Source organism: Pleuronectes platessa, chromosome 7, assembly GCF_947347685.1.
Source record: "Pleuronectes platessa chromosome 7, fPlePla1.1, whole genome shotgun sequence".
Classification (NCBI taxonomy): domain Eukaryota; kingdom Metazoa; phylum Chordata; class Actinopteri; order Pleuronectiformes; family Pleuronectidae; genus Pleuronectes; species Pleuronectes platessa.
The window spans coordinates 20,982,906-21,010,751 of NC_070632.1; the positions used below are offsets into that span (position 1 = coordinate 20,982,906).

Consider the following 27,846-nt stretch of genomic DNA (forward strand, 5'->3'; position numbering starts at 1 on the left):
ATGGTCTCTCGCATGAAACCGTCACCAGAAGGTTGAATACAACAATCAGATAAATCCAGACGCCATGCATAGTGTATTGATTTGTGATTCTGACATCAATCCTGGCATCTCCATCAAAATCATCATTACAGTTTCTTAGCTGTGCACCTTCTGACATGCATATTAAAAAGCACACACGACATTGTAATTAATACAATGTTTTGTGTTTGTGTTTTGTGTTTTGTGTCTGGACAAACTTTACAGACACAGTGGTTCATCATCAGCACCACTGACATCTGTCACTTTCACACCAATATCCAAACTTAAGACATTCATTTGGAGGTTTGTGTCACATCGATGGTCCCCATTAATTACCCAGTCCATGGTGGGCCGCCACAGTCTAATTCGTCCCGCCACAGAGACATGAACTGCCGCTCAAGTGGACCAGAGAATCGTCAAATATTCCATAAAATTGTCACTGACCTTGGCAGGCAGGCAACAGTCATCATACCACTGGTAGAGTCTGTGTAACTGTAACTGCAGGGGGCATTTGAGAGCATGCTGTATGTCTGTGCCAGGATGAGGCTCACTGTTCAATCGCAACAATCAACCACCACAGAGCCCTCCAGCTACCGCCATAGATACAATCTAATTGTGTGCGAAACACTGCATGCCATGTTATTCTTGACCAAACACAGAAACCCAAACAAGCTGTCCAGACAGAATGGCTCATTACTTTGTCATCTGAGAGAAAGCAAAGATGTAAAAAACCACTCTCCCTTTCATGCCAGTTTAATGCTTCAATTTTGTAATGATTTTAATCACGATCATTTTTCTCATATCAGTCGATATCGATATATATTACGATATAAATGAGATCAACACCACTGTACTGAGGAGCATTACTCTTCGCAGTGACTCAGCTCCTCTGCTGTTTTCTTATCACTCACATTTATAACTGATCTTTATAAAAACCTGCTGAATTCATATTTATGTTCCTGGATAAACGTGGCGTCGCTTCTTCAAAGTTAAAACATTGTGCTGTGTCATAATCTGATCAATCATTGGTTGTTTGTTTTGTCTGTCAGAACATGGATTGGAATGAGTTATATCGATGTTGCATCAACCATGTCTTTAATTTCTACCCAGGATATATTTTATCCGTTAATTATCTTTATCATTTTATCGCCCAGCCCAACCTGTAGCTGACTTTGTTTCTCACTTAACAACATTAAGGAAATTAAAAGAACCTTTCCTCTTATAAGACAGTCCTGACCACTGGGTTGCAGTCAGCTATACGCTTCGAGCTTCTGCACTTGACTTGTCGATGTCCGCATGACATTTTGAAGGACGGGTGCTACACCTCTGGGGTTACATAAACATGGGACTGCTTATAAACACACATGATCACACATACCACACATAGTCTCTTTCTCTCTGGCTTATAAGGCACACTGCACCTGCTGTGTCATATGACTTGGGTGTCACACTGTTTCCCCAGGAACTATGTTTACTTGACTCCTGCTTGGCCCTGCAGCCATAGTGAAACATACTAGTAGTGCAATGATTAACTAATCACTCAACAGGCTCAAAAATAATCAGATTTGATAATTTATAAAAATTTACCCAAAAAAGGAGGTATATCAATAAAATACGTGGCTTTGTCTTCAGCAGAAGGAAGATGTTGCCTTGGATTCTGAGGTGCTGTGATATATTTTCACCAGAAGGACATATTTTAATATATTAAATTAAAATATTATACTTAAATAAATAAAAAACTGCTTGCTATTGCTTAACTTGATAATCAATTTCCATTCAGGGATGAAACTATGCCAATGATTTTATAGTCAGATATCAAACTGTCAGGTTTTTCTTTTTGATTTATGTCTGTTGCTAGTTCACATCAGAATTAGTGATTTGTTGACATCACCTCTGTAACTGCCAGTCAATAACCCGAATACAACAGTGGGGTTCTTAGCAAGGCAATTGAGTAGACTAATGGTTTTTCTGTTTGGAAAAAAAACGGGAAACTTGATTTTTTTTTTTTTGTTTAAGGGTACTACTAATCGACTCAAATGAATTAGATTTTAAATGACCACATTTTACGTATGCCTAATTTAAAATTAAATATATGTATGTTTAGACTGAGTTTTCATAAGCATCTAAAACAAAGAAGGCTGGGTCCAAAATCCCTCACTACCACTCACACAGTATTCTCTACGCCTCAGCATCTGACAGTGTTTGACTTTGTTTGACATTTCTGCCCCAGTCAATATCCACATGACATTTATTAAGGGCGGACGCTAAGATTACAGCGTTACATAAACATGGGACAGCCCAGGGCAGCACACGACCCACCTCTCATTTAAACACACATGATCACACATACATGGTCTGTCTCATATTCAATTTACAATCCTGCGTTTTATACGAGGATGTCAGATCTGTGTTTTACCACAAACCTGATAAATGAGAATCTATTCATTGAACAGTACCTTTAAAACTAAAACTTTCACAATGAAACTATAGTGTCTGCAGCAAGTGAATGCAAAACAATGCCAGAATCTAATGTCAGGTATTTTATTAGGTATGAAAATCAAAACGGTCAGTGGATGGAGATAATGATGAGTAAGTGTACTAATCTTTTCTACACAAGCACACACTAACATTTCTGGTATAAAGTATACAAACGTTGATTTGCATTTTCAGAAACACAAATAACCCGTTAACATCACTTCAGGAGCTCATAATCTTACTGATCTTCATTTGAGCCCACGAAGAAATAATATGCTAACAATATGCATACAGCATCTATGGGCCTCAGAGGTGCCAATCAGAGCAGAAGTGAACTCAGAATTTGTCGCACCTGATGACAAAACACAGAACTTCAGTTGTAGAATATTATAGTGTATGGAAATGCAAGATGAATGAAATGACACCAATATTTAATTTAAACTCGTATGGACTTCTGCATTTTTTCTACATAATTTACCCTGTTGTTCTTTTAGGGGCATTATAAGAAGTGGGCCCTGTTTTACTGTTACAGTATAAGTACTTTATGATATTGAATCAGTATCGTTGATTTTGTTCTCAGGCTCACTAAAGGGCACCTGTCGGATCAGCCGGAGCCATGCAGCATTTCCTTCCTCCTTAGTAAACAGCTATGACTGTTTCACTATTACTTCCAATAACACGGGCGCTTTCCTGCACAGCCTTAGAAATTGAAGCTGCACAGCTGTATATTATGAGAGCACAAGATAATCTGTGATCCTGCAAAATCAACTATAAATGAGCAGAGAGACAGAGTGTGCAACATAATCTAAAGTACTAGGTAACGTCGATACAGTGAATGCTTCCCCTTTCTTTTCTATAAGCTTTTGCTGCACATAGATAATAATAGTCTGTTTAACATAATTATGAAGGGTCTAAACATTTTGTCAGACTTGCATGAATACTTGTGCATTTTTGCCACAATCAAAATGCTGCTATTTGCAAATGCGCTACATTCGGAAGAGCGTGCAACATGAAAGCCGGTGAAAAAATACTTGATACCGATAAGCACTCATTAGAATGATCTATTGTAACTTCAAGTTCAAAAGCAGGTTAAGTTCTTGCAATAAATAAATCTAGCTGAAAACATTATGTGAGACATGATGAGGCTGATTGACGCTGCCAGTCTCATCTCAGATGTGTGTGTCCTCTTAGCTGGTGTCCATGTTTCATCCAATAACTTGGAATTGGAAATGATTTACTGTAGTTCAAATGTCCTTATATTGACAATAGTGTGACTGATGTCTCGAAACACAGAGCTGTTGACTCTCACTTCCAATAAATAGCAGGAATTTGTCTTTGTATGATTGATGCTGCACACACTGCTTGGGTTTTAACAGATGTGTAGCAGACAGAGTGATTCTAAATGATTTGGTGAGTGGGTGTTCTCTCAGTCAAAGGTCACATCTATTTAAAGGGCTTTTCCACGTGAAATGTGTTTGAAGTTCAGCGAGGGAGGGTGGGTAGGAGGACTGCCAGTGCAGTATGGGGGGGCACACAGCAAGGTCATTACCATTCAGAGCACTGCACATGTTTGACAATGTACTGTATGTGCTCGCCTGTGTGTATGAGGGGGTGAGAGAGAGAGAGAGAGAGAGAGAGAGAGAGAGAGAGAGAGAGAGAGAGAGAGAGAGAGAGAGAGAGAGTAGTGTATACTGCTTGAGTTTGTGAGTATCCTCGTATAATATGTATTATATCTGGATGAACAAACATCACAGCTGTGATATCTCATTTGCAATCTTCTAAGGCAAAAGTTAGGTTACTTTTCATTACCAAGAACATGGAAGATGTGGCTTAAACCAAAACTGGGAGAAAAAGAACGTAATTGAAAATCTATGGGAGAGCTCACAGACCATCACCCCTCCTTGCACTAACGTGAAACACACACAGCAATGTGCACACACACACACGCGCTGCAAAAAACTAGATGACACTTTAGTTCACGGCCTAATGTTTAAATAAACATCACCTAATTGAGTTGCACAAGGCCACAGCTACAAATGGGTTCCTGATTTGGCCTCAGCACAGAAGTAGATTAAAACATTATCAGTGTTGATTTTGGGCAGCCTGCAGAGTGGGCCACTGGCAAAGAAGCTCCCAGTATTTACTCCCAGTCAGCCACTCAAATGAGAAAGAGCTCGTTGATGATGTAATCAGCCTCAAGGCTTCGACAAATGCGTTAACGTTAAACCAGAACAATACCTAAAAAGTACAAGATTCCTAAAATAGAATTTCTAAGTTCCGAAAACATAAATTGAAAAAATCGAACACTGAATCAATAGAAATTTGATATATCAAGGTACACTACCAAACATTTGCTGGTTACATCTACACAATCTAAAAATGTACTAGTTTTAATTGTTTAAGTCACTCATAAATATAATATTAATTATATAAATTAATAAAGTCATTTTGAACAACATTCATTACTATTGATATTTAACTGATTAAAAGATTTACTCTGTATTTAGGCCAAGAAGTAACTGTAGTGATATTAATATTTGTATGCAGGCTTATTCACTGCATAATAAAACTTTTCACAAAAAAAAAAAGAAAAAAGTCACTGACTCCTAGGTCAATATCTACAGATACTAGAATATTGTATAAGCAGTAGTGCACTGGCCCATGACCTCTCAGACTAAATCTAGTTATTTAGGTTATAGTGTCCTTATTGAGTTTTGTTATAATGTCATAGCTTTTTATGTGCATGCAAAAGTTTTTCTAAGTTGCAGAGGCCCAAGTTTTCATTCTTCCTATCCCACAGTAATCTCTACTTCTGAAGAGCCTAAAACATCTAGTTTGCCTTCCTGGGTTGTTTTTCATATAATGTCTATGTGACCGACAGACTAGTTTGGCTTAGGATTGGTACAGCAAAACCAACGCCATTGTTACTGTGGCTACAGCGGCGTTTACAGCTGATCAGGAAGCCTCTCAGGAAGGGGCACCTCACACACTAAGCAGTTGACTAATAAAAGCCGACTGGAGTTTTTGGGAGCCGTGCCAAAGGCAAAAACAGGGTGGGGGCATGGCTGCAGTAGTGTATAATATATGACAAATTATGTATTTTAATATATTCAAGTAGACCCCCTACTAAGATCATGAACCTGTAAATCACGAAAGAAGGCAAGCTTTATAAATTAGACTCATATTTCTCCAGTTTCAAGTTAAAATAAGTCAAATGTGACTGGTTACTCTTGAATTTTCTCTTGAAATTCTCACTGACCTGTAATGTGAGCTCTCATTGATATGAGGGCACACATTAGCAGAGCTACTACTATGGAGCACCGGTCCAGACAACATCTGAGAGACACTGGCTCGAGAGGCAGTGCAGCCAGGCCAGCAGCTCAGTGCTGCTATAAAAAGAACCAGGAAGCTTCCTCAGAAGAATTTAAAGCTGGAAACAGAAAAGCGCAGACCCTTTCCCTGTTTAATTTGTTTATATTTACCTGTGTCCACATGGTCACTTCTGTTCCGCTCCATGCATGTGAATGTGGGCAAATGCTACATACACTGAACTATCTATGCGTGTGCGTGTGCGTGTGTGTGTGTGTGTGTGTGTAATGGGCTGGCTTGGTCCTATAACTGGCCAGGGGGTAAAGAGATGGAATACAATCTGACCACTACAAACGCACATACGTTCAAGGACTGCATGCACACACACACACAGTCACACTGCTGAATTCCTGGCAGGCTGCTGCTGCCAGTCAGTTCCTTCCTTGGCCCAGTGAACATTAGGCAGTGACACATTTGGTTCAGTTCCACCATCACTCGTTCAGGTTTCACAGCCATCAAATACCACGTCTACCACAAACCCGCCCACACATCACAAATACAAACAGCCGGTCATTTGGTTTTCTCACACTCCACCTCCAACTCGTGCTCTCCAAGTCACTCCTTCAGAATTGCTCCCTTGTTTGATTAAATCAAGGTTTATAACAGTCTACAGTGGTTTTGTCAGGTTAAGTGGTAAAACCAATAATACTGTGTCTGACAGTGTGATAGAGTGAGCTGAATGCTACCAGTCTGCCGGGTTGTATGCAAATCAATGTAATGATGGTTATTATCCAATGGTAGGATTTTGTGCGGTGGCTGTGTATCCGTGATTATAACCTCTAAGTGGAGACGGCTAAGCTTTTAAGTGAAATAAAACTTTTTAAATGAGGGTTATGAAAATGAAGGTTATTTGAAAAAGTAATAGTGCCTCAAATAGGATTTCAGTATTCCATAACAAAGATGGCTACCTGGAGAAGCATCTGCAGCTAATGCAGGTTTCTCTTTTGCTCATCACTGACAGAACCCCTGGCTTGGCGCCCATTCACCTAAGCTTTGTCGCACCCATTATTTATTCTTGAGACAGGAGGTATTGGTAAAGTGCCGCTGCTACAACACCAGTGTATGACCTCAAGGCCCTCTGCAACCGAATGCACTAAGCATCATTTTGCTCATTATATCACAACACTTTTATGTTGCCAAATCAGCCCACCCCCTCCCTCCTATCATTGGTTTCATTGTGACCCAGTAAAGTAAGGAGATTCTCCAGCGGCACAGAGGGGTTGAGGTGGGACGACACCACCAGGGCAGTGGCTCCGTGCTGCTGGCAGCCTGAGAACAACACGGTGCCAGTAATAACTGCAGCAGACACGAGCGTTGCTGACATCCCTGGCATTGAGAGACCGCTGCCAGGGCCCTGACGTAGAGTACCATCTACAAATAGGTAATATACTATTGGATTATGACACATTGAAAAGGAAAGTAGAATCAAGAAGTCAACACAACAAATTAGGAGGGTAAATCTGAGGCTTTGTCATGAAAATTTGTTAAATTTTCCGTTGCATTCAATATTTAAAATGATGCTACCACCCATTGTTATTCCTCTTACTAACTATAAGAGGAATAATAATGGGCGGGAAAATAAGTGGAGGAATAAGTACTGACTGGTGAGATCTGTACAAAATATCAAGCAAAAACATGTTAATGCTTCCATTTTAAATTAACTCAAATGACCACCAACATTTTCTTAGGTAACTGACACAACCTTGATGTTCTTTAAAGTTAGGGTTGGTAATCCTGGAAAACCTAAAAAGGGCAGGCTACACTTAACAATATGCAACTAATACATCCCACCCTCTCCCCTTGGACCCTTCGTCTACTACACACCAAAAACACATGAACGTGCACTGACTGACAACTGGTAGAAGACAAGTTCTCACTCATGTCCTCACTAACTTCTGGCTATCGTCTCTTCAGCAGTGATTGTCCCTCCAGCCCAAGACTCTAGTTATGCTGTCGTCTTTATTAATTGATGGCTTTCAGGGCATGAGGAGGATTTCAACAAATACGATAAAAAATATTTCAGAAACAACTTACCCCAAACCTACCTTTAACTTACCCCCCGTCTTTACAACAGCCAGTTAGTAAGCGTACGTAAACTGTCGCTAATCAAATGTTTATGATTTAATATGTTAAAAGTGTTAAGTGTTCAATATTTCAATCACATTTAACGAAGGCAATTATATCACAGGCATCTGTTGGATTAAAGCTAATTATCTTGTAGATGTATTGTTATAAACTTAACAAGTAAGGTTGAGGAAGATCTTATCGTGTCTTATCTTATAAAACGTGATTTAAATAAATCATCAGGCCTCCAAAGCTTTCCCAGCTGAATGCCATAACTCCCCAACAGCCACCAGCAAATAATGCCTGTTCATCCTTCATAATTACCGTTATTATTCTGCCATAACAAAGTTAAACCAGGGCATACACAATACAGAAATCTGTGGTTTAAACTTTAATACTGAAACATTACACCTCAGGCAAAGTAAAAGTGGCAGAAAAACACTCAGCCTCCAGTGAACCTCTCTCCCCCCTGTATCGTGGTTGTAGCACTTGTCTCACAACATACACACTTCACCAGTGCATCGTTTTTCCTGCTGCCGACAGCCCACAGAAAGGTAAAGACTCCACAGTGCTGCTCAGGAGAAGTCCAGAAGGCAACACCGCCAATACACCTCCAATGCATCATGGTGACAAAATGAGTCCTGGCACTATGTGAATATATTTTTTTATGTGTTGCTACAATAGCACTGCATGTGTTGAAATGCTACTTCTTGGGCAATCTAATACATATTTAATATTTTGCAAATAAACCCTTACAAACATAAGTTACGTCATCAGTTACCCTTTAATGGCTTGCCTTTAGACAAGATGACAGACAAGTTGGCGGAAGTTCAAATAATATTCAATTACAAAAATTATAAACACCAATTATTAAAAAAAACGTTCAACCTGCAATGTGTGAACAAGCTTGGAGCGAACGGAGTAAATCAGTTGGAATAAGTCATGTTAACCAGCCAGTTTCATTATCACCACATGGTTGCGGACAAAAATAAAAAATGTCTCAAATCTAAAATATCAGCGCGTCAATGTTGCACTGGCTTTCATTTGGTTCATTCACTGCAGCTCTGGGCTGTTTTGTTCCAGCTACAAAGTGGCACATATTAATTTTCACATATCAACAAGGCATGACTTTTAAGTATCAAATTCAGCCTTGCTTATATGCAGTCTCATTTCCAAAACCCTGTGTTTAATCAGTCAATGTTGTGCTCTGCTGTGAATAAGGGCCCTTGTGTGTGTCCCTGCAGAAATTTGAGTGAAATTAATTACTTTTTATAAAACATGGCCATGTTGTGGCTGAAGAAATAGCTCAACTCATGCATGTGGTTTTGAAGGAAATGTCTCGACAACTTGAAAATTGCAATGACATTTTTAAGTTGTTCCTATCAGGATGATTGTAGGTAATAACCTTTGTGAGTCCAAGGACTTTTCATCGAGCATCTTCATGTCAAGATACGACCCGCCTTCTGAAATATGACTCATCACTTTTTAGAAATTAAGTCATTATGCATGACAAAAAAAAAAAGTTTAGTGACTAGAATGATACCGTATATACTTCTGTTACTACATCTGCCGTGAGCAGGCTTGCTCCACAGTTACTGTTCCGGTTGTTGGCTCTAAGATGGTTGCGCCTTTTTGTGTGTTTTGCCTTCTCACAGCTTGCTACTATATTCCTGTGTGAGCTATAGGCGTGACCTCCAGGCAGTGTATTAATTATTGCTTTACATGTTCATATTTTTATCCTTTTAAAAGTTATCAATAACAAGAGGGGAATTGGTTCACTGATCCATTTAGAGCGAGCAACATTATTCCCGCCTCCTTCAGCAGCAGCATCTCTGATGAAGAAGCTCCTGAAATTGATTTGGAGGCAACTGCTGACACTCAACCAAAATGATGTACAAGTAGTTAGGGAAGACCATGTTTCTCAGGTAGAAAAAGTTAATGTTGTACTTTAACTTGAGGACATTTTTGTCTGTATATTTGTACTTTTACTTAAGTAAACTGTTTGAGCACTTCCTCCACCGCTGGCTCCAGGTCATTCTTCTGCCAATTGTCATACACACCTGATTCATATCCTTCATTTAACTTACTCACCTGACAGCAGTATTTAAGGACGGGCCGATAACTACTACCTTGCTAGTACATTCATTTACCTGTACATAAGAGTTGTTTTGTGCCTGGTGGTCTTTATCATAATCACTGTTTCTCTTTATGCCCGGATTATCTACTGTCTGCAGCTACCTGTTCCATTCAGCCAGCTCCTCAGCCACAGTCCTCCTTGGACTCTCTGTGATAACCCGCTGATCTTAACCTCAGGCGCAAGACTTCCCCTGTTCCCCTCGGTTTGATAGCTTTCCTTGTTATCAGTCAGCATCACCTTGCAAGACATTTACGTCCTGTAGTTAATTACTCGTGTTAAATTCATCCTGTGTCTCAGTGATTCGACTTTGGCATTTTGAGTCCAGCTGTTTCAGCTCATTCGAACAGTCTCAAGGGCTCATTCTTCAACATTCACCGTACTGTGAGAATAAACCCATTCTAATTATTTAGACCCCGCGCAGGAGCATTTTCCTGGAAATCTGATCACTGCGTGTTCGATGCTCGTCCACATTCAAATCGGCTCTGACGTTTTTGACTCCTTCCTCGGTGCCTGACTGACTCCAATTATGACCGCTCTTCACTGGGCTGAAGAACAGACTGCCTATTTAATGCCTTTTTGCAGAGATAATGAAAATATTATGCATTTGCATAAATAGGAATGGCAGTGGAATGGAGCCCTGTGATTTGGGGGGAGCATGTAGAAAAGTGAACAATGCTTAGGCTCATTACGAAAGTGCCTGCACCAACTAAAAATTAGGCGGTGCTCTGCAGTTTGTGCCTTCACAGCAATTAAGATCCATTGTGGATACATTGAGAAGCTGCCTGACAGAGAAAGGGCTTTGGGAGACTATTTAGGCTATTTAGGCTATTTATTTAGCAATAGAAGTGCTTTAAAGATTTTACTGCATTAGTCAAACATTCTCTCAGACAATACAACCATTGTTCGGACTGTAAAGTAACAAGAGTGTAGGACATAAGTGCCAAGTTAACATAATCAGCATAGTAACAAGCCATCCCATCTACTGGCTGCTCTTCAGCTGTGCTGGCGCTACGTGGGTGCAGGTCAACATGAAGAGATAAAGTGGAGGAAAATGTGTCAGTGGTGCCGGTTCTGTGACTCAAGCGGATGTTGCACACCTCAAAGCGGCTGAATTTCTGCCTACAGTACTCATGGTTAATAACATAATGTGATGCTTTATTGATCCCTGATGGCAAAATTCTCATTTTGTTCGGACACCTATAGAAGACCTCTGCTACAGCGGGCTGGGATTCCGGGGTTTGCTGAGGGGCACTCGGGCGTTTTAATGCTAGCAATAAAATTTAATTGAACTAAAACTTGAGGATGACTGCTGAAGACCAACAAGCTAACTTCTGTTTGTTTACCACCCATAAATAAGACCGTGCTTTAGCTGACTGGCGCTTTGAGCCAGGTGCCAACATGCTCTCAGTGACCATGCTAACACTCTGATGTCACAATTAGTATCTTCAAGTGATAACAGACTAGCTTTGCCATCCGGAAAGCCATCATGGCAAAAAAATAAACAATCAATCAATCCATCCATTATCTATCGTGCTTATCCTCTGAGGGTCACGGGGGAGCTGGAGACAATCCCAGCTGACATTAGGAAAGAGAAGGGGTACACCCTGGACAGGCCACCAGTGTAACACAGGACCAACATGCAAAGACAAACTAACTTTCACACTCATATTCACACCTACAGTCAATTCAGAGTCTCCACTTAACCTGACCCCGGCCTGTATGTCTGTGGGATGACGCTAGAGAAAGACCCCAGTCCAACCTTCTTTATGTGAGGCGCATGGGGAAACCACTTTACCACCGTGTCACCTCTAATAGTAAAATAAGAACATATTGCCCTCATTAAAACTGAAGAGCTGCTTCACTTTGATCACTCTGCAGTGCTTTACGTTGACAAGCAGCTTGTTCAGGACAGAGCTCACACATCAATCTGTGACAGCACAGCGACCGGTAGTTCTTGCTCTGCTGTTGGTCCATGGTATCTAATTCCACCATCTCTTATCCTCTGTGCTGACGGTGTGTGGACATGGGAAAAATCATCTGTTCACATAAACATGAGGGCTCATAGTAAACAGAGTAGAGAAAATGGCTGAGAAGGACTGATAACTGGATAAAATCCCACACACGATAATCCAAATGAAACTTGTATTTTGACAAGAGTTATGCATTAACCATCTTGAAGGGATTTGGTTATGGCCTATGAGGCGATGTCGGGATTAACCAATTTTACCATAACCGCGGTTTTACCTTGGATTGAAAAAATCTAACTAACTAACTATGGTGTCCTGCCTGTCGCGAGTCACATAATTTTGTGTGTGCGGTGCGCTTTTTTGTGTGTGCCAGCCACTTTACTGAAACGTTAGTTGAGAAGTGCGAACTGACGTTACAGCTTTATTCCCACCAATGCTGGGCCGAAAACTCCATTGGAAGAGTTCACAGCTAGAGGAGAAATCCTTGTCTGCTTTCGGTTTCTGACCAGCTGAAATGCATTATACATACATATATATATATATATATATTTTACTTTGAGGTCTTCCCCCCCCCTTTCTCTTTGCCGTACCTGAGCTCAACTACTGCTAGTGTTACCTTCTGTTGTTTGATTGGTTGGTTGGTGAATATGCTCTCATCCAACCATATTTCATTGGTCTGACAATCAATAGTGTTACGGTCATGTATGGAGAAGCAATAAATTAAGCCTTGAAAATGGTTTACTTATATATGAAAAATGATTTCATGACTAAATAAAAAGTTACTACTACTACATATGAATATGAGTGTGACTGGGTTAATTTGCTTTGAGTGGTCATCAAGACTCGAGTAGAAGAACATAAAGACGGACAACTTACCATTAATAAATATGTATATATCTATGCAGATATATATATTAAGTGTAGGTATAAAGCACAGTAGTATGGACAAACGTCTCCTACTCATTTCATATTCATTGCCATCCCTTCCCTCTCAACATTTTTCTTATTCTGTCCTAACTGATGTCCCATTCCAACAGCTGTCACGCCACCTCCTCCCCAGATAGTGGAGCGGGTTATACAGCAGCCCTGACAGATAATTGCAGCTCCATCAAGTAGCAGGATTGAGATTCTTCAGCCCTGATGAGCCGTTCCATCATGATTGTGGCTGCATTTTGAGAGGGTGGGGCGACCAATGGCGAGCAGTGAATGGTGGTGTATAGTGGTATAATAGAGACGTCCATCATAACCAATCAGAAACAGCAGAGGGAGTGGTGTCCACCTCTGTTGCTACTGGTGATGCGACAGGCAGAGGCAAACTCTCTCCCCCTTATGGCTTCAAGAGACTGCTTTGGGACATTTTGTTGCTATGGCAACATCAGACAAGAGTGGCTGCTTAGAGATGACTTTTAACAAGGCCCAAGTGTTGTCCGTTGTGATAAATGTTAACATACAGCAGTGGGCTTTAATAGTTGTCTTTTGCACCAGAACCAGGATAGAGTGTTTGTCTGCAGGAAACAGCTCTTCTGAAAGTTTGTGTTTGTCTGTGTGTGTATGAATGACAAGAGAGCAGCTTTTCTTTTGGGCAGCAAGGGAGTCGACATCGACTGACAGCCTGGTATGCTAATGGAAGACAAGTCTGCACTGAAGTCGCTTTCAAAACACTTCAGACTGTCCTGACAGGCCCTGTCTCCTAGAGAACACAAGGTGTTTGTAAAAAAAGTGAGGAGTGTTTTGGAAAGTGAGGACATTTTAGCTGGTCCTCCCTTTTTCAAAGGCTTGTTTGACGGTTAAGGTTTTAGTTAGGTTTAGACATTCAGTTGTGATGGTTAATGTTAGAGTAAGGGGCTGAATGCAATATGCCAATGAGTGTCTTCAATAAGATGGAATTGCAAACTGTTCAGAAAACGATGTGTGTTAGGCACCAGGTCTAAGTAGTCAAGCTGCAGTTATTTGCAGCTACTTGAGACAGAGATACTTAAATTATTAGAGAAATGGCTGTGAAAGAAAAGGGTTGAATAATAAAATGCATAACTTAAGATGCCTCGACAAACTAGGGGAGAAACACCCACACAAACACAGACACTCAATGCCACCTGACAGGCATATTATCGATTCAGTTGAGAAATGACTCTAAATGCCACGGCAACAGCAAATATCACTTCGATCTGAGTCTGTGGGACCTGGTGACATTTAATAAGACAAAACAAACAACTAAATCCCAAATTTCATTTAGGTATGCCATGCTAACCTTTACGATTAAAAGTAGTCCCACCCCATCCGAGAGCATGAACTAACCAAATATACATAAAAATCTGAGCTTCACCTCAGTCTTTGAACATAAGAACAAACTTAACTCCATCTCACCGGGAATGTGAATAAAGAGGATTCAGTTAATACCCGGTGTCTTGGCTCTAATCTCGGCCGTCCCCATAGCATTAAGTTAGACCTGTACTGAATGGCGATACTAAATCCCAAAATGTTCAAGAGAAATTAGAATCAGAACCTGCACGTAGATGGTTGGGTGGATCTGGGCTGATTAAATGTCGGTGAGGCCCAGCCTCACTCATTGCAGGAATTCAGCTTGCAATGAAGCTTGAGGGGATCCCCACTGCCACATTAGTGACTGAAGCTGCTTTCAGAGATGCACTGAACATTTTACTGACATTTTCCAGAGCAGCAGTACTGTATGTGAAATACAAACATCTGAGTCAGTTGCCCCAAACTTTTCCTGCCAGCCACACTCTAGTAAAATATCTTAAAACTCAGAGGGAGCCAGTGGATGTGCTGATGAATTTTCAATAATGCAACAAACACAAAACTGTAAAAAAAAAAATTAAAAAAGAGAGAATAATGAGAATAAAATAAAGATATATCAGGATTAGGTGTTAAATACATAGAATACGTGACAAAGCGGCCCATTAGGTATACGAGATTTGAGAGCTTCTGTGGATAAGGACAGACACCATATGTCCAGCCTGCTGCAGGCTCTACTCAGGCCCCACCCACCTGAATGTTCAGGAGATTTTCCTGTTGTTATGAACGTATCTGACCTTGCGCTCTTCACAATAGACAGTAATAGACAAACTCGGAAAAAAGGCTTGAATGATCGGTTCTCTGACTGAAATTTTGGTCAGCCATCCTGCAGTTTGAAGGATTACAAGACAGAAAAGGAAAAAGATCCATTATAAACTGTTACTCTGACTGAATAAACTTCAGTGGAATTGTCAAGGGACAAAACCAAACGAGAGTTTAGTTTCATTGAGAGCTCCGAATTGTGGCCAATTGATTTATAAGCAAAAATGGCAAAAGGTACTAGGCTCAAGTAAGTTTACTGACGAGATGGTTCTAACAGCGGCAATTGATTGCACTATAGTCATTGAGATCAATGAGACAGATTTAAACCCAAAATACACCCCAAAGATAAAATCATAACTCAAAGTAGATGTTACTGAGAGTCATAAATGTATCAGCGCTAGACCTGCAGAGCCGGCCACTACAGCAAAATTCATCACTTTCACAAAACTTTGCTTCAAAGACGTGAACACTTCCTCCCCAAGGAGGTATACAGATCTGCAGAAAATGTATAAACTTTTAGGCAAACGTGTAATTTGACTGCAGAGAAATTGTGGCACTAAAATATCCAATTTCAAAATTATTCGAAACTCAAGTTGCACTTGTGCTCCCGTTTTATTATCCTGAATTAAATGGCTTGAATCTAATTTAAGGTGCAAGAGCATCTGAAATATTAAAGATATGGACATCTGTTGCATGTGATGGCACTTTACGCCTCATTCGGAGGCGGAGAGAGGAATCTGGTCTATAGCGACTGACACTGAGGAAAAACTCCAGCCCACGCTTCCCTCACAGAGTCCACTGAGACTGTAGCAAGACAAGTTCCTTCTTGTTTGGAGCTGCCAATGTGTGAAGTGAAATATATGCAATGGAAATGTGTTTGGGTTTTTTCCCATTAGTACTAAACATCTTTTCTCTGCAACAGACGTGCGAAACATACTGAAACAAGCTTCACACAAATAAAGTCACAAATAAACGTGCCCGTATGACCATGGTTTTGTAAGAGAAATTAACCAAAGTGGTCTCTGCTGCCTTTAAAAAACGATTTGATTAGTCTGATTAATCAATTTTTTATGAAATTCATTGAATTAAATCGCTCTGAAACCTGGAAGTGTCACAGAAACCATTTTCAGAGATGAACTCTGGATAAATGTCCCCACAACTGGGTTCTGACGTTTTCTGGAGTTCACCTTTCAGGAATAACCAACACAGCTGCCACTGTGGAGATCACATATTTTTGTATACAGCACATTGACAACGGCATCAATGTGTGGAAGCAACTTTCACAACTCTTACGTTTTGTCCAGCAGCAGAGCTTCGCTAAACCCACTGTCAAAAACCTGACGAGCAACAAGAATCAGACAGACAAAGTTACCAAGATCTGATGGAACATTTAGCTTGAGTGCAAGATATTTTTCTCATGATTCCTCCACTTAGCTAAAAGGAAAGTAAATGTTGACCTTCAAGGTCAAATGAGATACAGAGAGGTTGGTTGGCTGCCATATTTTTCTGGTTTAACAGAACCAAGCTCGTATTTTCCCTTTCATTTTTATTTTTTATGCTAACAATACACAACCCAAGGGCAATTTTCAACACTGAGGGAGAGCGAGTATTTCAATTTCCCAAAGTTTTCCCATGACAGTGTTTGCAATCGTGGTGTTTTGCCAAAAATACTCACCGAACAGCACTTCAGTTGGTGCTGTTTAAAAGCTGAACAGTGGATAGCTATGGGAAGTACTGACTTTCAATTTACCATTCAAATGAAGAAATATGATCAAATGGTGAGTTTATTTCAGTGATCCCCACCCACTGAGTCGATCTGAGGCATCAACAACATGTAACAGACAGAAGCGCTGCTGTATGAACAGCTGTACAGTTTTTAAATTGAGGTTACATGTCTATATATTTATACAGCGAACATATATGCATACAGCATGATCACATAGACGACTACCTTCCAAATCTTTTATAATATATTCAATATTTCCCAGACTTTCCAAAGTAGGATGAAAAGCCATGCTATGTAAACATCAAAACATTTAAACAAAAGTTGTTACAGTGGATTCTTGGAGTTACACATAAAGCCGTCTCAGATAAGACAGGGATTAGAGCTGTGATGCCCACAAGGACTGAGCCGGCTGCGGTGTAATGTGAGATTTTATAGATTGGCAAACTCAAAAGGGGTTCAGACAGAGAAAAACAGATAGAGAATGAAGAGCAGGATGATATCTACATCCCACACATCCAGCTCGGGCATGAAAGCATGGGACTGTTCCATCCCCAGCCCACAACACTGACAAAACTGCTACTTTACATTAACTGGACCATCTACATCATCAGTGTGTTGTAAATATGAGTCACTCTAATAAGTACCCCTGAGTGACAACACACTATCACCAAAGTTTCTAGAAAAAAAGTTCCGGTGATCTCACGTTAAAAGAAGAATTTGACAAAACTGATTAAAAATGTGCATCCAGATATACACACCTCTGCGCTACAAACTGTCATCAAATAAAGTGCAATAAACCAAGTATCAATCCATCACACAAATCAGAAAATAAACTTCTAAACAGTCAAAGCCATCATCATCATAAAGTCACGAGAACAGAGTTCAAATAGACACAGATCACAAATCTATTTGAACAATATACAGTATATATATATATATATATATATATATATAAAACATAACTGTAACGGTTTGTGAGAAATTAACCACCAGACAGACACAGAGACGAACACATGGATGAACGCATGAACATAGACAAAGAAAGACTAATAGAAATTCAGAAATACTGATCACTATATCCGCAGTATGTGCTAATAAAATGCATAAATCTTTTCATTATACACAAAGCCCACTTAGCTCCTAGTCTCTCTACATCTATTGCTACTGCTGTCTTTTCATTGAGACACCACCTTAACCAGATCAAGACATTAGTCTGAAAAAGACACTGCCATCTGAAAAGCATTTTCTAATGAACATAACATGAATAGAATCATACTCAGAACATGAACGAATCGAATGAAGACATGTGGAGTATTCCAACCTTTGTCTCATTGTGTAGACATGTATATGTCTTAATTGCACTATACCGTGTGCCATGGATGCAATATGGAAAAATATATAATCTGACTCTGTAAACGGTATGGTATATTATATTAAAAACTCATGTAAAGACCTGATGGAGATAATGTCTTATTCTGAATGAATTCATTAGACAAATTACTGGTTTCCATGTAAATTAAGCCAATGTTGTCCAACTATTACCGTTAAATAATTCAATAAAACAGTTTAAAAGCAACAAGACCACTGTTACATGGTACACTTCTTACACAACCCTTACACATGTCTTCACTGACACAATTCACCCTGATGTAGCGATATCAGTGTTAACTCTGCAGCTCTCCTACCTTACGAAGCCAAGGCCCATACAATACCCAACACTTCCCCAACAAGTGCTCAGCCTCTCGGCTTCTCTCTGATTCAGCCAAAATCAACAGATGTCAAGTCTTTGAAGTCAGCAGCCTCAGAGAGGGGCTCTAGGCCACAGTGCTTCCATCTGCACTGTTAGATTTGACTCTAATGAGCCCGATCCTGCAAGATTTTAGCTGCAGGTTGAAGGGACGGTAGAGACATCTCCTCATCTCACTATAAATCCAAACTGTCGGATGTGAGCGGCTGTTTTCGAACCTCCAGCCCCGGTACGGTCACTCCTGCCACAGCACACACACTACATCTGATGAAATGTGAAGGAAAACAGATTAAACCCAGAACGCTGCTGTTAGTTTGTGTAGCCACCAAACACTTCAGTGAACCCTCAATGTCCCTGCCTTGCAATGAAAGCAACTTTGCTTGTGTTCATTTCCTCCCTCTTCTCATGACTTGGTCCGAGTTGAAACAAGGAAAAGTCGAGCATTAAGAGAAAGATGACATCTGGAGAGCACCAACTAAACCAACTATGTGAAATGAGGTTGGACATCATGCTAATTTACCCGCCTGACCAAGCAGAATATACAGTAGATAAATTGAGTTACTCTAGCTAATGAGCACAGGGAAATATGTTGACATTAGAACAATGTGAGCAATGTCATTCAGGTTGTAATTAGAATTCTGAGTGTGTGTTCCTCTGTCTGTGACTCTTTGACTGGTATGAAAAATGCATGGAATTACAACTCAAACAAACAAGGCTGTAGCTGAAATAATGATTATTTGTAGATGCAAGCTTTTTATACAAAAACGATGTGCTACGTAACTTACTGTGAAGATTCTCAGTCAAGCAGATCATGGTTATTCAAGAAAACTTGTCTTGTTTATTGATAATTGAAGAGTTGTTCTCTTGTCTTCTTCAGTTCTGACTGGTTGGTGGGGAGTCCCAGGAATGTAGGCTGTATCCATACTCGATTAATATAATAATGAAGTTTAAAAACAGACTTAATAATCTTCTCTTAAATTTGAGTTTACATTTTACTTCAGGTGACGACAACAGTAGTAACCGCTTTTGTTTCAACAACATGACGGACCAAAGAACCAAGTGGCATCAACGACCTTTACAATGACCCCACAGAGGTAAATGCCTGAGACTCTGCACCACTCAGTCAGAACTGAGCTCTTGGCTGAGAAGTGAAATGTCTTCAAGTAGAACCAAGTCCGGTTGCCCTGAATTCAGCTTTTCTTGGATAACAATATGTGCCTATCTTCGTAAGATAAAATTAAATGATTCAGACACTTCCTAAATGCTAAACATCCTTAGTTTCACCAGCCAAGCTGTGAAATGATCCACATTATGTAACTATACAAATCAGGTCAAGTCACAGTCTGATAGCATACAAATCACAATCTTCTGATCCTGTTTAAGTACTTTGCATAACAGGTCACAGTGATGTGGTTGTTATCAATAACAAGATACTGATACAATTCTCAGTGTATATAGATACATATTTTTTAAATATGAATCTAAAATAAGCTTAGAAATATGACTTTGGACAACAAATCTTTTGTAAAATGATAACACATCAAAAGCTACAACTATTTTATAAGTTTTATACAGTTTTTAGATTGAAAGAAAAGTGTGCAGATGGCCATTACTCATTCCCAGAGACCAATTTGGGATTCATTAACAGTTTAAAAACAATTCCTTTTGTAAATTTATCATAAAAAAAGACAAGAAGATAAGAAAGGAGTAAATCATTACATTTGAGAAGCCTGAACAGACAATGGATATTTACTGAATAAATCGCTTATTTTATCATAGTCTAAATGAGATCATATGGTCTTATGTCCCTAAAAACAAAATGGTCATATCCTCCTGATATGACTCCCATGAGGCTCAAACAATTTGATACATTACAACACCGCACCGCACCGCATCTGTCTGGTCGTTGCAATAAATTAGATTGTATGTTTTGTTCTGCAGCGGCTTTGTCTTTCCCTTTCCTGTTCAATAAGAAAACAGGGTTACTGACTTCCATCATTAGTCAACCAACTGTCCTTTTACTGCATCACCACTGCCAAAGGCAGGCCGCAATGTCAAAGAAACCACAGCCATGACAGCTCTCTCTCTTCCCCCCAAGTCTGCAGCTGTGACAGCCTGACACTTCTTGACATAAGGGCACCCTCCCTGTGAGTGACTTGCAGGGAATTCATTTTGTCCAAGTGTCAGTTGCATCAAACCTCCAGCTGCAGCGGAGTGTCAACACTCAGGAGGAGGAGATGACAGCAAGAGACTGAATGACACATTCTCCTAGAGACTCCCAAGATATGATGCACGGTCATATTCTGGTACTGTGCTCTTTGCATATTTCCTGTGACATGTTCCACTTTTAATGTTGTGAAAAAATTACAAGAGCATTCAGATGTGTGTAAATCAACTTTGAGGCAAACACATCATGAGATTTTAGTTAAGATTAGTGTCATCTCATTTCCCTTTTCTTTCTCCTAAAACAAGCTATGCTCCAACCCTTGATTGTCTTATTTTCTGTTTATGCTATTGAAAGTGTGAAGTTAGCAGATTAACTAATGCCATGATGCCAACTTTTACACCTTGTACATTACTAATTCAGTGGTCTTCTTAGTACCACAGTAGTCTCAACAAAACCAACAAAATCACCTACTGTACCAGTGAAGTTGCCTGTAACAAAGAGCGATATTCCCAGAGGAAAATTGTAAAGAGATTGAAATGTGAAAAATCTATTTTAATTTCGCTGGATATCTTTTGATCTTTCGGGACATTGAGTTTCCCACATCTGGACGTACACAGAGGTCTCTTGCTCACTCAACAACCTCATATATCTCTGTTGGCCCTACATTCACAGTTATTATGTGTCATACTTTCCTCAGAGTTATTTCTGCTAGCAAGTGATTTTATGCCATTTTATTCCATGACCTAAAATACAGAAGAAAGTGATAGCAGCACCAAAGTAATAGATTTGTTTCTTGCCAAGTTAAATTTGTCTCCCACATTATTGAGTCATTGTTTAGAGATAAGCAGGTGATCACAAGCTCACTTTCCCCTTTTACATATTTAAGAGGGGTTAAGCATGGCTCTTAAGGTAAACCAGAGTCAATTACTAAGTTGTATTATCATTTTATTTATGTGTGTTTATGTATATGAGGCTGTAGGAACGAGCACAGTGTGTGTGTGTGTGTGTGTGTGTGTGTGTGTGTGTGTGTGTGTGTGTGTGTGTGTGTGTGTGTGCATTGCATGTGAGTATGAAGGAATGAAGCAAAGCCTTTCATTCACCCCCTGCTGGGCCACCAGCCTAAATCCATTACATCCTTTAACCGTTGTGAGGCTGACAGCCCAGCACGCGCACAAAACACGCACACAAACACAAACACGCACACCCACACAGTGTATACAGAGTAAAATCCTCTCAATAAGGTTAAATGCACACAAGTTCAATCCTCTAGGGTGTCTGGGTGATTCTACACATGCTGTGTTGCGAGTTCACATCTGTGTCATGACCTTTGACATGTCACTCCTCATCACATCATGTGTTTTTACTAAATACTCTTTTTAAACACTACAAAACACTGTATATTATATACTCTATATACTGTGTGGGGTGGTATATATGATTTTTATAATGCTATATAAGTATTCACTTTATTAACTTATTTCTTGACTTAATATGTCCACTCTATCTGCGTCTTTCAATAAGTCAAATACGTATATGCCCACTCCAAAAACACTACACACAAATAAGATCAATACTCTGACGCAAACACAGGCAGGCCCTCATTAGGCTTTCACACTCACCTCAAGCCTCTGCAGTTGACAGACGCTGCAGGCTTATGCCAGATTAGTGGACCAAACAGTGGAGTCTGGCTATAAGGACTCCCTCAAACAGCGAATGAACAACTTGTCATTTGAATGTAAACACACTGGATTAAGCAGATGAATGGAGGTGGTGTCAATAATGTGCCTGTTGACAGGTGAGGGAATCATTAACCAGAGCAGCCTCAGCACGGGATCACTGAACTCTCACTGAGTCCATAGAACAAGGCTTCCATCTCGCTCATGCAATGTATTAGACATTTTTGGCTTTATCAATAAAAAAACGGTTCAATTTGTGCATGTGCAGTGGTCTGACAGTTGAGAGTGGTGCTCAGGAATGAAACATTTTTGAAATAACAAATGCAATATTGAAGCCTTATCTCTCCCCATCTACTTGCTGTTCCCGTCCCCATTTCCAAAAGAATGTTCCAATAAAGCTCTTTAAACTATGTTTACGGTTTAGAGTTTAAAAAAAAAAAAAAATCTTCTTTTGTCAGTGAGATGTAGGTGTGAACTGTCATATTTTAAACAGTTGTCAGTCAGAGGACTGTAAATCCCCCAAAAAACAAGATAAAAAATAAAGATGATGATAAAGGAGATAGTAAATGGGGCAAAAATGACCCAAAGCAACAAGGAGGACAACGATTGGTTGACAAAAATAAATACTGAAAAAAGAAAAAAGAAAAAGAAAAAAACTCACTTCACCTCTTGCAGCCATCCAGTTTTTTTCTCATGAATCTAAAGCAAGTCTTTCTTTAAATTTATGCAGAACAATGTCAAATTTGACTTAAATCCACAAGGAGATTGGGCTACAGGTGGAACACTCATAGCATGAGTCACATTACTTCAACGTAAGAGACTAGAGTGGGTTTTTGCTTCGGAGCTCAGGGCTATTTCCTGAATTCCTATGTATTCTCTGCCACACACACTCTATCTGCTATTAGCTGGCTGATCTGACAGGTCATTGACCTGCCCAGTGATCTGAGGTATGACTCACTCATCAGCTAAATCCCTCTGCTACCCTGGTGCCGACCACCCCTACTGCTCCTGTTGCTGGCGAACCATGACCAGCGAATCCACATTAACTATGTGCACAACATGAAGAGAGAAGGAGAGAGAATAGCACAGAGCTTATATAACGCATGTGCACTTGCCCGCAGGTATCATGTTTGGCACTTTTTTAAATATCTCCTCATTATGCTTAAGCACATGGAGGTTTCATAAATAACTAGTAATGGTGAATCAGGACTCTGAGGGCCGCGCTTCTACAGCATTCAGAGGTTAGGGACTATTACAGTATGAGGCAGAGAAAGAAGTATAGGTAGGGGTCTGCTCGATCCCTCTGGGAATGTGGATTGATGTTGTTCATTTGAGACTGGGTCACATCTGAAACCCAGTGATAAATGTAATTATGTCATTACAGCTGGGGGGGGGGGGGGGGCTAGGGTTGAAATGGAAGAGGTCCAGAAACAGTGAAATATTAGGTAATCCAGTATTTTTAAAAACAAGACCAAATTAAGTTAAAGTCATTAGTTCAAACACAATGTGGCCAATAAATGTGATGTATTTACTTTGGGACAGTTCTTAAGTAACATGATAATCGCTCCCTGACCGAAGAAATGCACCATTGGCTTTCACGTTTGTAACACTGACGAACAATCCCTCAATAGTCTGCTGCATGAGCAAAACCAGTTTCCTGGTTCTGTTAAAACAACATTCCAGACAAACCAGTTTGTTCACAACCTCTGCTGAAAACACTTAAACCCCTTTACTTGACACATTGAATATTGTCTTTTGCACACTCACTCTACATATTCTTACACTCACAGTATATTATATTATCTATTGTATCGCCAAATACTTATATTGATACCCGTACTATATATCATATATTATATCATACTCTTTGTATATTCTTTGTAAATATAAGTCTATATACACATATTTTATTTATACATGTGTACATGTTATTATTATTATATTTTACTATTATTATTATTATATATACTGTTGCTGCTATTATTACTATATACTGCTATTATATTGGTATAATTACTATCATATATAAATATATATTATATACTATATATACTGTACTATCTTTAATATATTGTCTAACAATAACATTACCATCATATCATCAGTACTATTACCATCATCTGCCACTGCACCTTATCTACCTATTTTATCTTGTGTTTCTGTTTTTATTCTTTCTACCGCAATATTTTATATTTTATATTTTATTCTATTGTATTGTATTTTATTGTATTCAAATGTACCGGCTGCTATGACGACTTAATTTCCCCTCGGGGATGAATAAAGTAATCTATCTATCTATCTATCTATCTAAGAAGGACTGCACTAAACCAGATTCATTGGATCAACTCTCCCTCTGGGTGACAACAAATTTACAGAAAAAAAAAAAGACCCCAGTGATCAGAATCACTTCCATTACCAGTCATGGTAGGGATATCAAAGAATAATGAAATTGATTCCTCAAAGCATGAAACAAGTGACTTGAACATGTCACAGAGCCATGTAACGGCACAGGGAAGTAGCCAGTAGAGTTTGGGTCCATGTAATGATGGCTTACCTGCAGGGCGCATGGTAGAAGGGATATCCAGCGTGTGGTATGTGATTGCAGTATCCAGACTGGTTCCACATGGTGCTTCCTCTTGTTCTACGGTGATAACAGTTCACAAGTGTCGCTGCTGCTTCTTTCTGCTTTCTATTTCTAGTTCCGTGGCATCAGACTGAGGCTGCCGGGAATGTAACACTAATCAGAGTCTCTTCTCTCGTCTCTTGAGTAGCCCCATGGGGGTGAAAACCAGAGTCGAGAGCAGGTATTACTCAGACGATGAGGTGAGAAAATGAGTTGAGCCAAAAACAGAGAGGGGGTGATGTCAGGTGAGTAAAGTCTGGTGTGGTTTACACACCTGGAAATGTAGTCCGCTCGTGCCGTCACCCTCCCGCCCCCTCGACAACACAATAACTACTCAGCAGAGTTTCAGACGACTGCCCCAGGTGAAGTCTGACATCACAGGTTTCTCCTTTAGTCTCGCTCAGAGCCAGTCATTTTCCCGCACATCCCAGGTGTGATCAGTTAGAACAGCTGTCTTTGAGGACAACCTTGCTGAGCTGTGTTAAATCATGCGTAATACATGTCTAGACCGTACATTTCAATGATTTGGCTCTAGGTTTTTCAACCTCGGAGCATGTTCCAAGATAAGCAGCAGATTTCAGAGACCGCCTCAACTCCAGCAATGCCTGATGACAAATAGGAGCCGTTTATTCCGTCTACACGTGCAGTGAATTCTCTCCAAAGTTCACAACCAGCACTAATCCATCTCTCCTTGACGTGAGCAGGTTAAAAATCCACAGTCCCTGCGTCCCTCCGCTCCATCTAGTTTATCTCTGAGGAAGCCAGTGCCGGCACACACGCTTATTTTCTCCAACCACAGGTTCCCACCAGCTCTCCAGCCTCACGACACCACAGCAGTGCACAGAGCGGAATGACTGAGCATACTCACAGAGAGAGGGAGAGAGAGAGAGAGAGAGAAAGCGAGAGAGAAAGATGGAAGGTGGCGATGAGAAAGAGCGCGCGAGAGAGAGGAGGAAGACAGGGGAGCTGCATTCCTTTTCCCGCCTCATGCTAATTTGGCAGGATACACACTGCTGAGAATAGAGAGAGCGCATAAAGAGAGACAGAGAGAAAGAGAGTATCCTCTACACGCCATTTAACGAATGCTGGACTGTGCTTGAAGATGGATCTCTCCTAGTCCTGAGGTTTCTAATGTCTCCACCCACCTCCCATCACAAAGTGTTTACAGTGTACAGAGCCAATGTTGACATGTTGCCAGGGCTCTCACCTTTACCAGGGCAATTAACGTTGCAAAGTGTTGATGTCTAATCACAGTAAAATATGTAGAGCCCTCTGGTATTGGAAACTTAGCCTAGAAAGAATGTTAACATCTTATCTGCATTTCTTTGAACGAAGAAGGTGCAGGAGCAGGTGACCTCATCGTTCAATCAGGAAGATGTTCATGGGAACACTTTTTAAACTCTGCTCTCACGAAGGTGGAGGTATCATTTGAAATGTTCTGTCCCAGTAACAAAAATTTATCATTTTCAACTATGAGTAGAACATGTTTTCTCCAATAAATGATAATAAATGGTAGGATAACAATGTAACAGATCTGACAACACATTATAGGAGATGCATTGTTGAAAATGTCTCAAAGCCTGAGGCAACATCTAAGGTTTGCTAGTTTCTTCCAGTCAAAGTCACATTACTGAATGCATTTTTACATTATCACCCCCTGGTGGATAGCTGCAGTATACGTCATAAACCTTGTCTCCTTCATGTTAGTGGATGGGACATGTGTCAAACTAAAAGAAGAATAAAAGATGCCAAATAGGGTTGAAAAGTTTGTTTCATTTGAGGGTGTTGTTATCACTTGCTTTAAGTTAGTTTTTTATTAGTTAGTTGCTACTTCGAAGGATTGATTGCCAGCTGAGGCTTACACGCGATTGGTCGAGCACATGTATGGGAGGGACTTTGATACAGCAGCTCCACTCCATGATCATACCGTGCAGTTTCCAAATGACATAACCAGTACGAGCTGATAGCACCCATAGCAGGGGTGTTTTGTCTTAATTTTTGCAAAGAATGGGCAGATGGAGACGTGTCGTCCATCTTTAAATTCACTGTGATATAAACAGAGCCCATCTGGACAAAGCTTAGTGACTGAGAGAAAGCACAGTAGAGAGGGTATATAAAGCCCTAATGGGAAGAGAAGCCAGACATACGAATAGAAAAGAGAGCTAGCAGACACAGACACAGACACTGTGCTGTCGTCTACATCAGGTAACTCGCAGCAGCGCCTCAAGCCTCCTGATCAGCACACAAAGCCTGCAGGTGAAAGGTCACCTCTGTGCAGCTAAACAGAGATCTGTCTCCCCAGAGAGTTGGACTACTCCAGTGCCCTACTAAGCAGAGCGCCGGTTTGACCCTGCTGCAAGGACAAGTCTGCTGCACCTGGGGAAAGGCTGGTGACACAGCAACAAAGCCAGGCGGAATGACAACTTCACTCACTGCAGGTCAAAGTCCAGGAAATCTGATATAATAAGAATGTGAACAGGGATGTGGTGGTTTGAAAAGCTCATACCATGTAGTCATTTGATTACCTCATGTGCTGCGAATATTTGATTCTGTTAATTCACTTGACGGATTTTTACTCCATTACATTTAATTTAGCTGATATTTTTATCCAAAGTGACTTACAATAAGGTAAAAAACAAATAAAATCAGGGTACAAACCCAGAACAATCAGATTCAAGGAAGTACAATTTCCTCAAGAAAGTGCCATTTTAATGGCACTTATAGCACTTTGTAGTTTGTAGCTCTTTTTAGCCTTATACTAAATTGTTAGTTTAAACTTTTTGTCAAGGTATAGTCAGAAGA

General features: G+C 40.1%; 1 protein-coding gene across 6 annotated transcripts in view; it reads right to left on the reverse strand.

The window, feature by feature from the left end:
- The window catches only part of LOC128444495 (pleckstrin homology domain-containing family A member 7), a 120,187-nt gene that overhangs the window by 65,654 nt on the left and 26,687 nt on the right, over positions 1-27,846 (reverse strand). The window contains exon 1 of one of the 6 annotated variants that reach the window (XM_053427006.1): positions 24,976-26,150. The exons of 3 other annotated variants lie outside the window; for them this stretch is intronic. In XM_053427006.1, coding sequence (XP_053282981.1) covers positions 24,976-25,046 — 71 coding nt within the window. In that variant the 5' untranslated portion in view covers positions 25,047-26,150. Of the gene's footprint in view, positions 1-22,364; positions 22,509-23,082; positions 23,269-24,975; positions 26,151-27,846 lie in introns of those variants that run through there. 2 more of the 6 variants (XM_053427009.1, XM_053427008.1) reach the window with 2 other exon arrangements.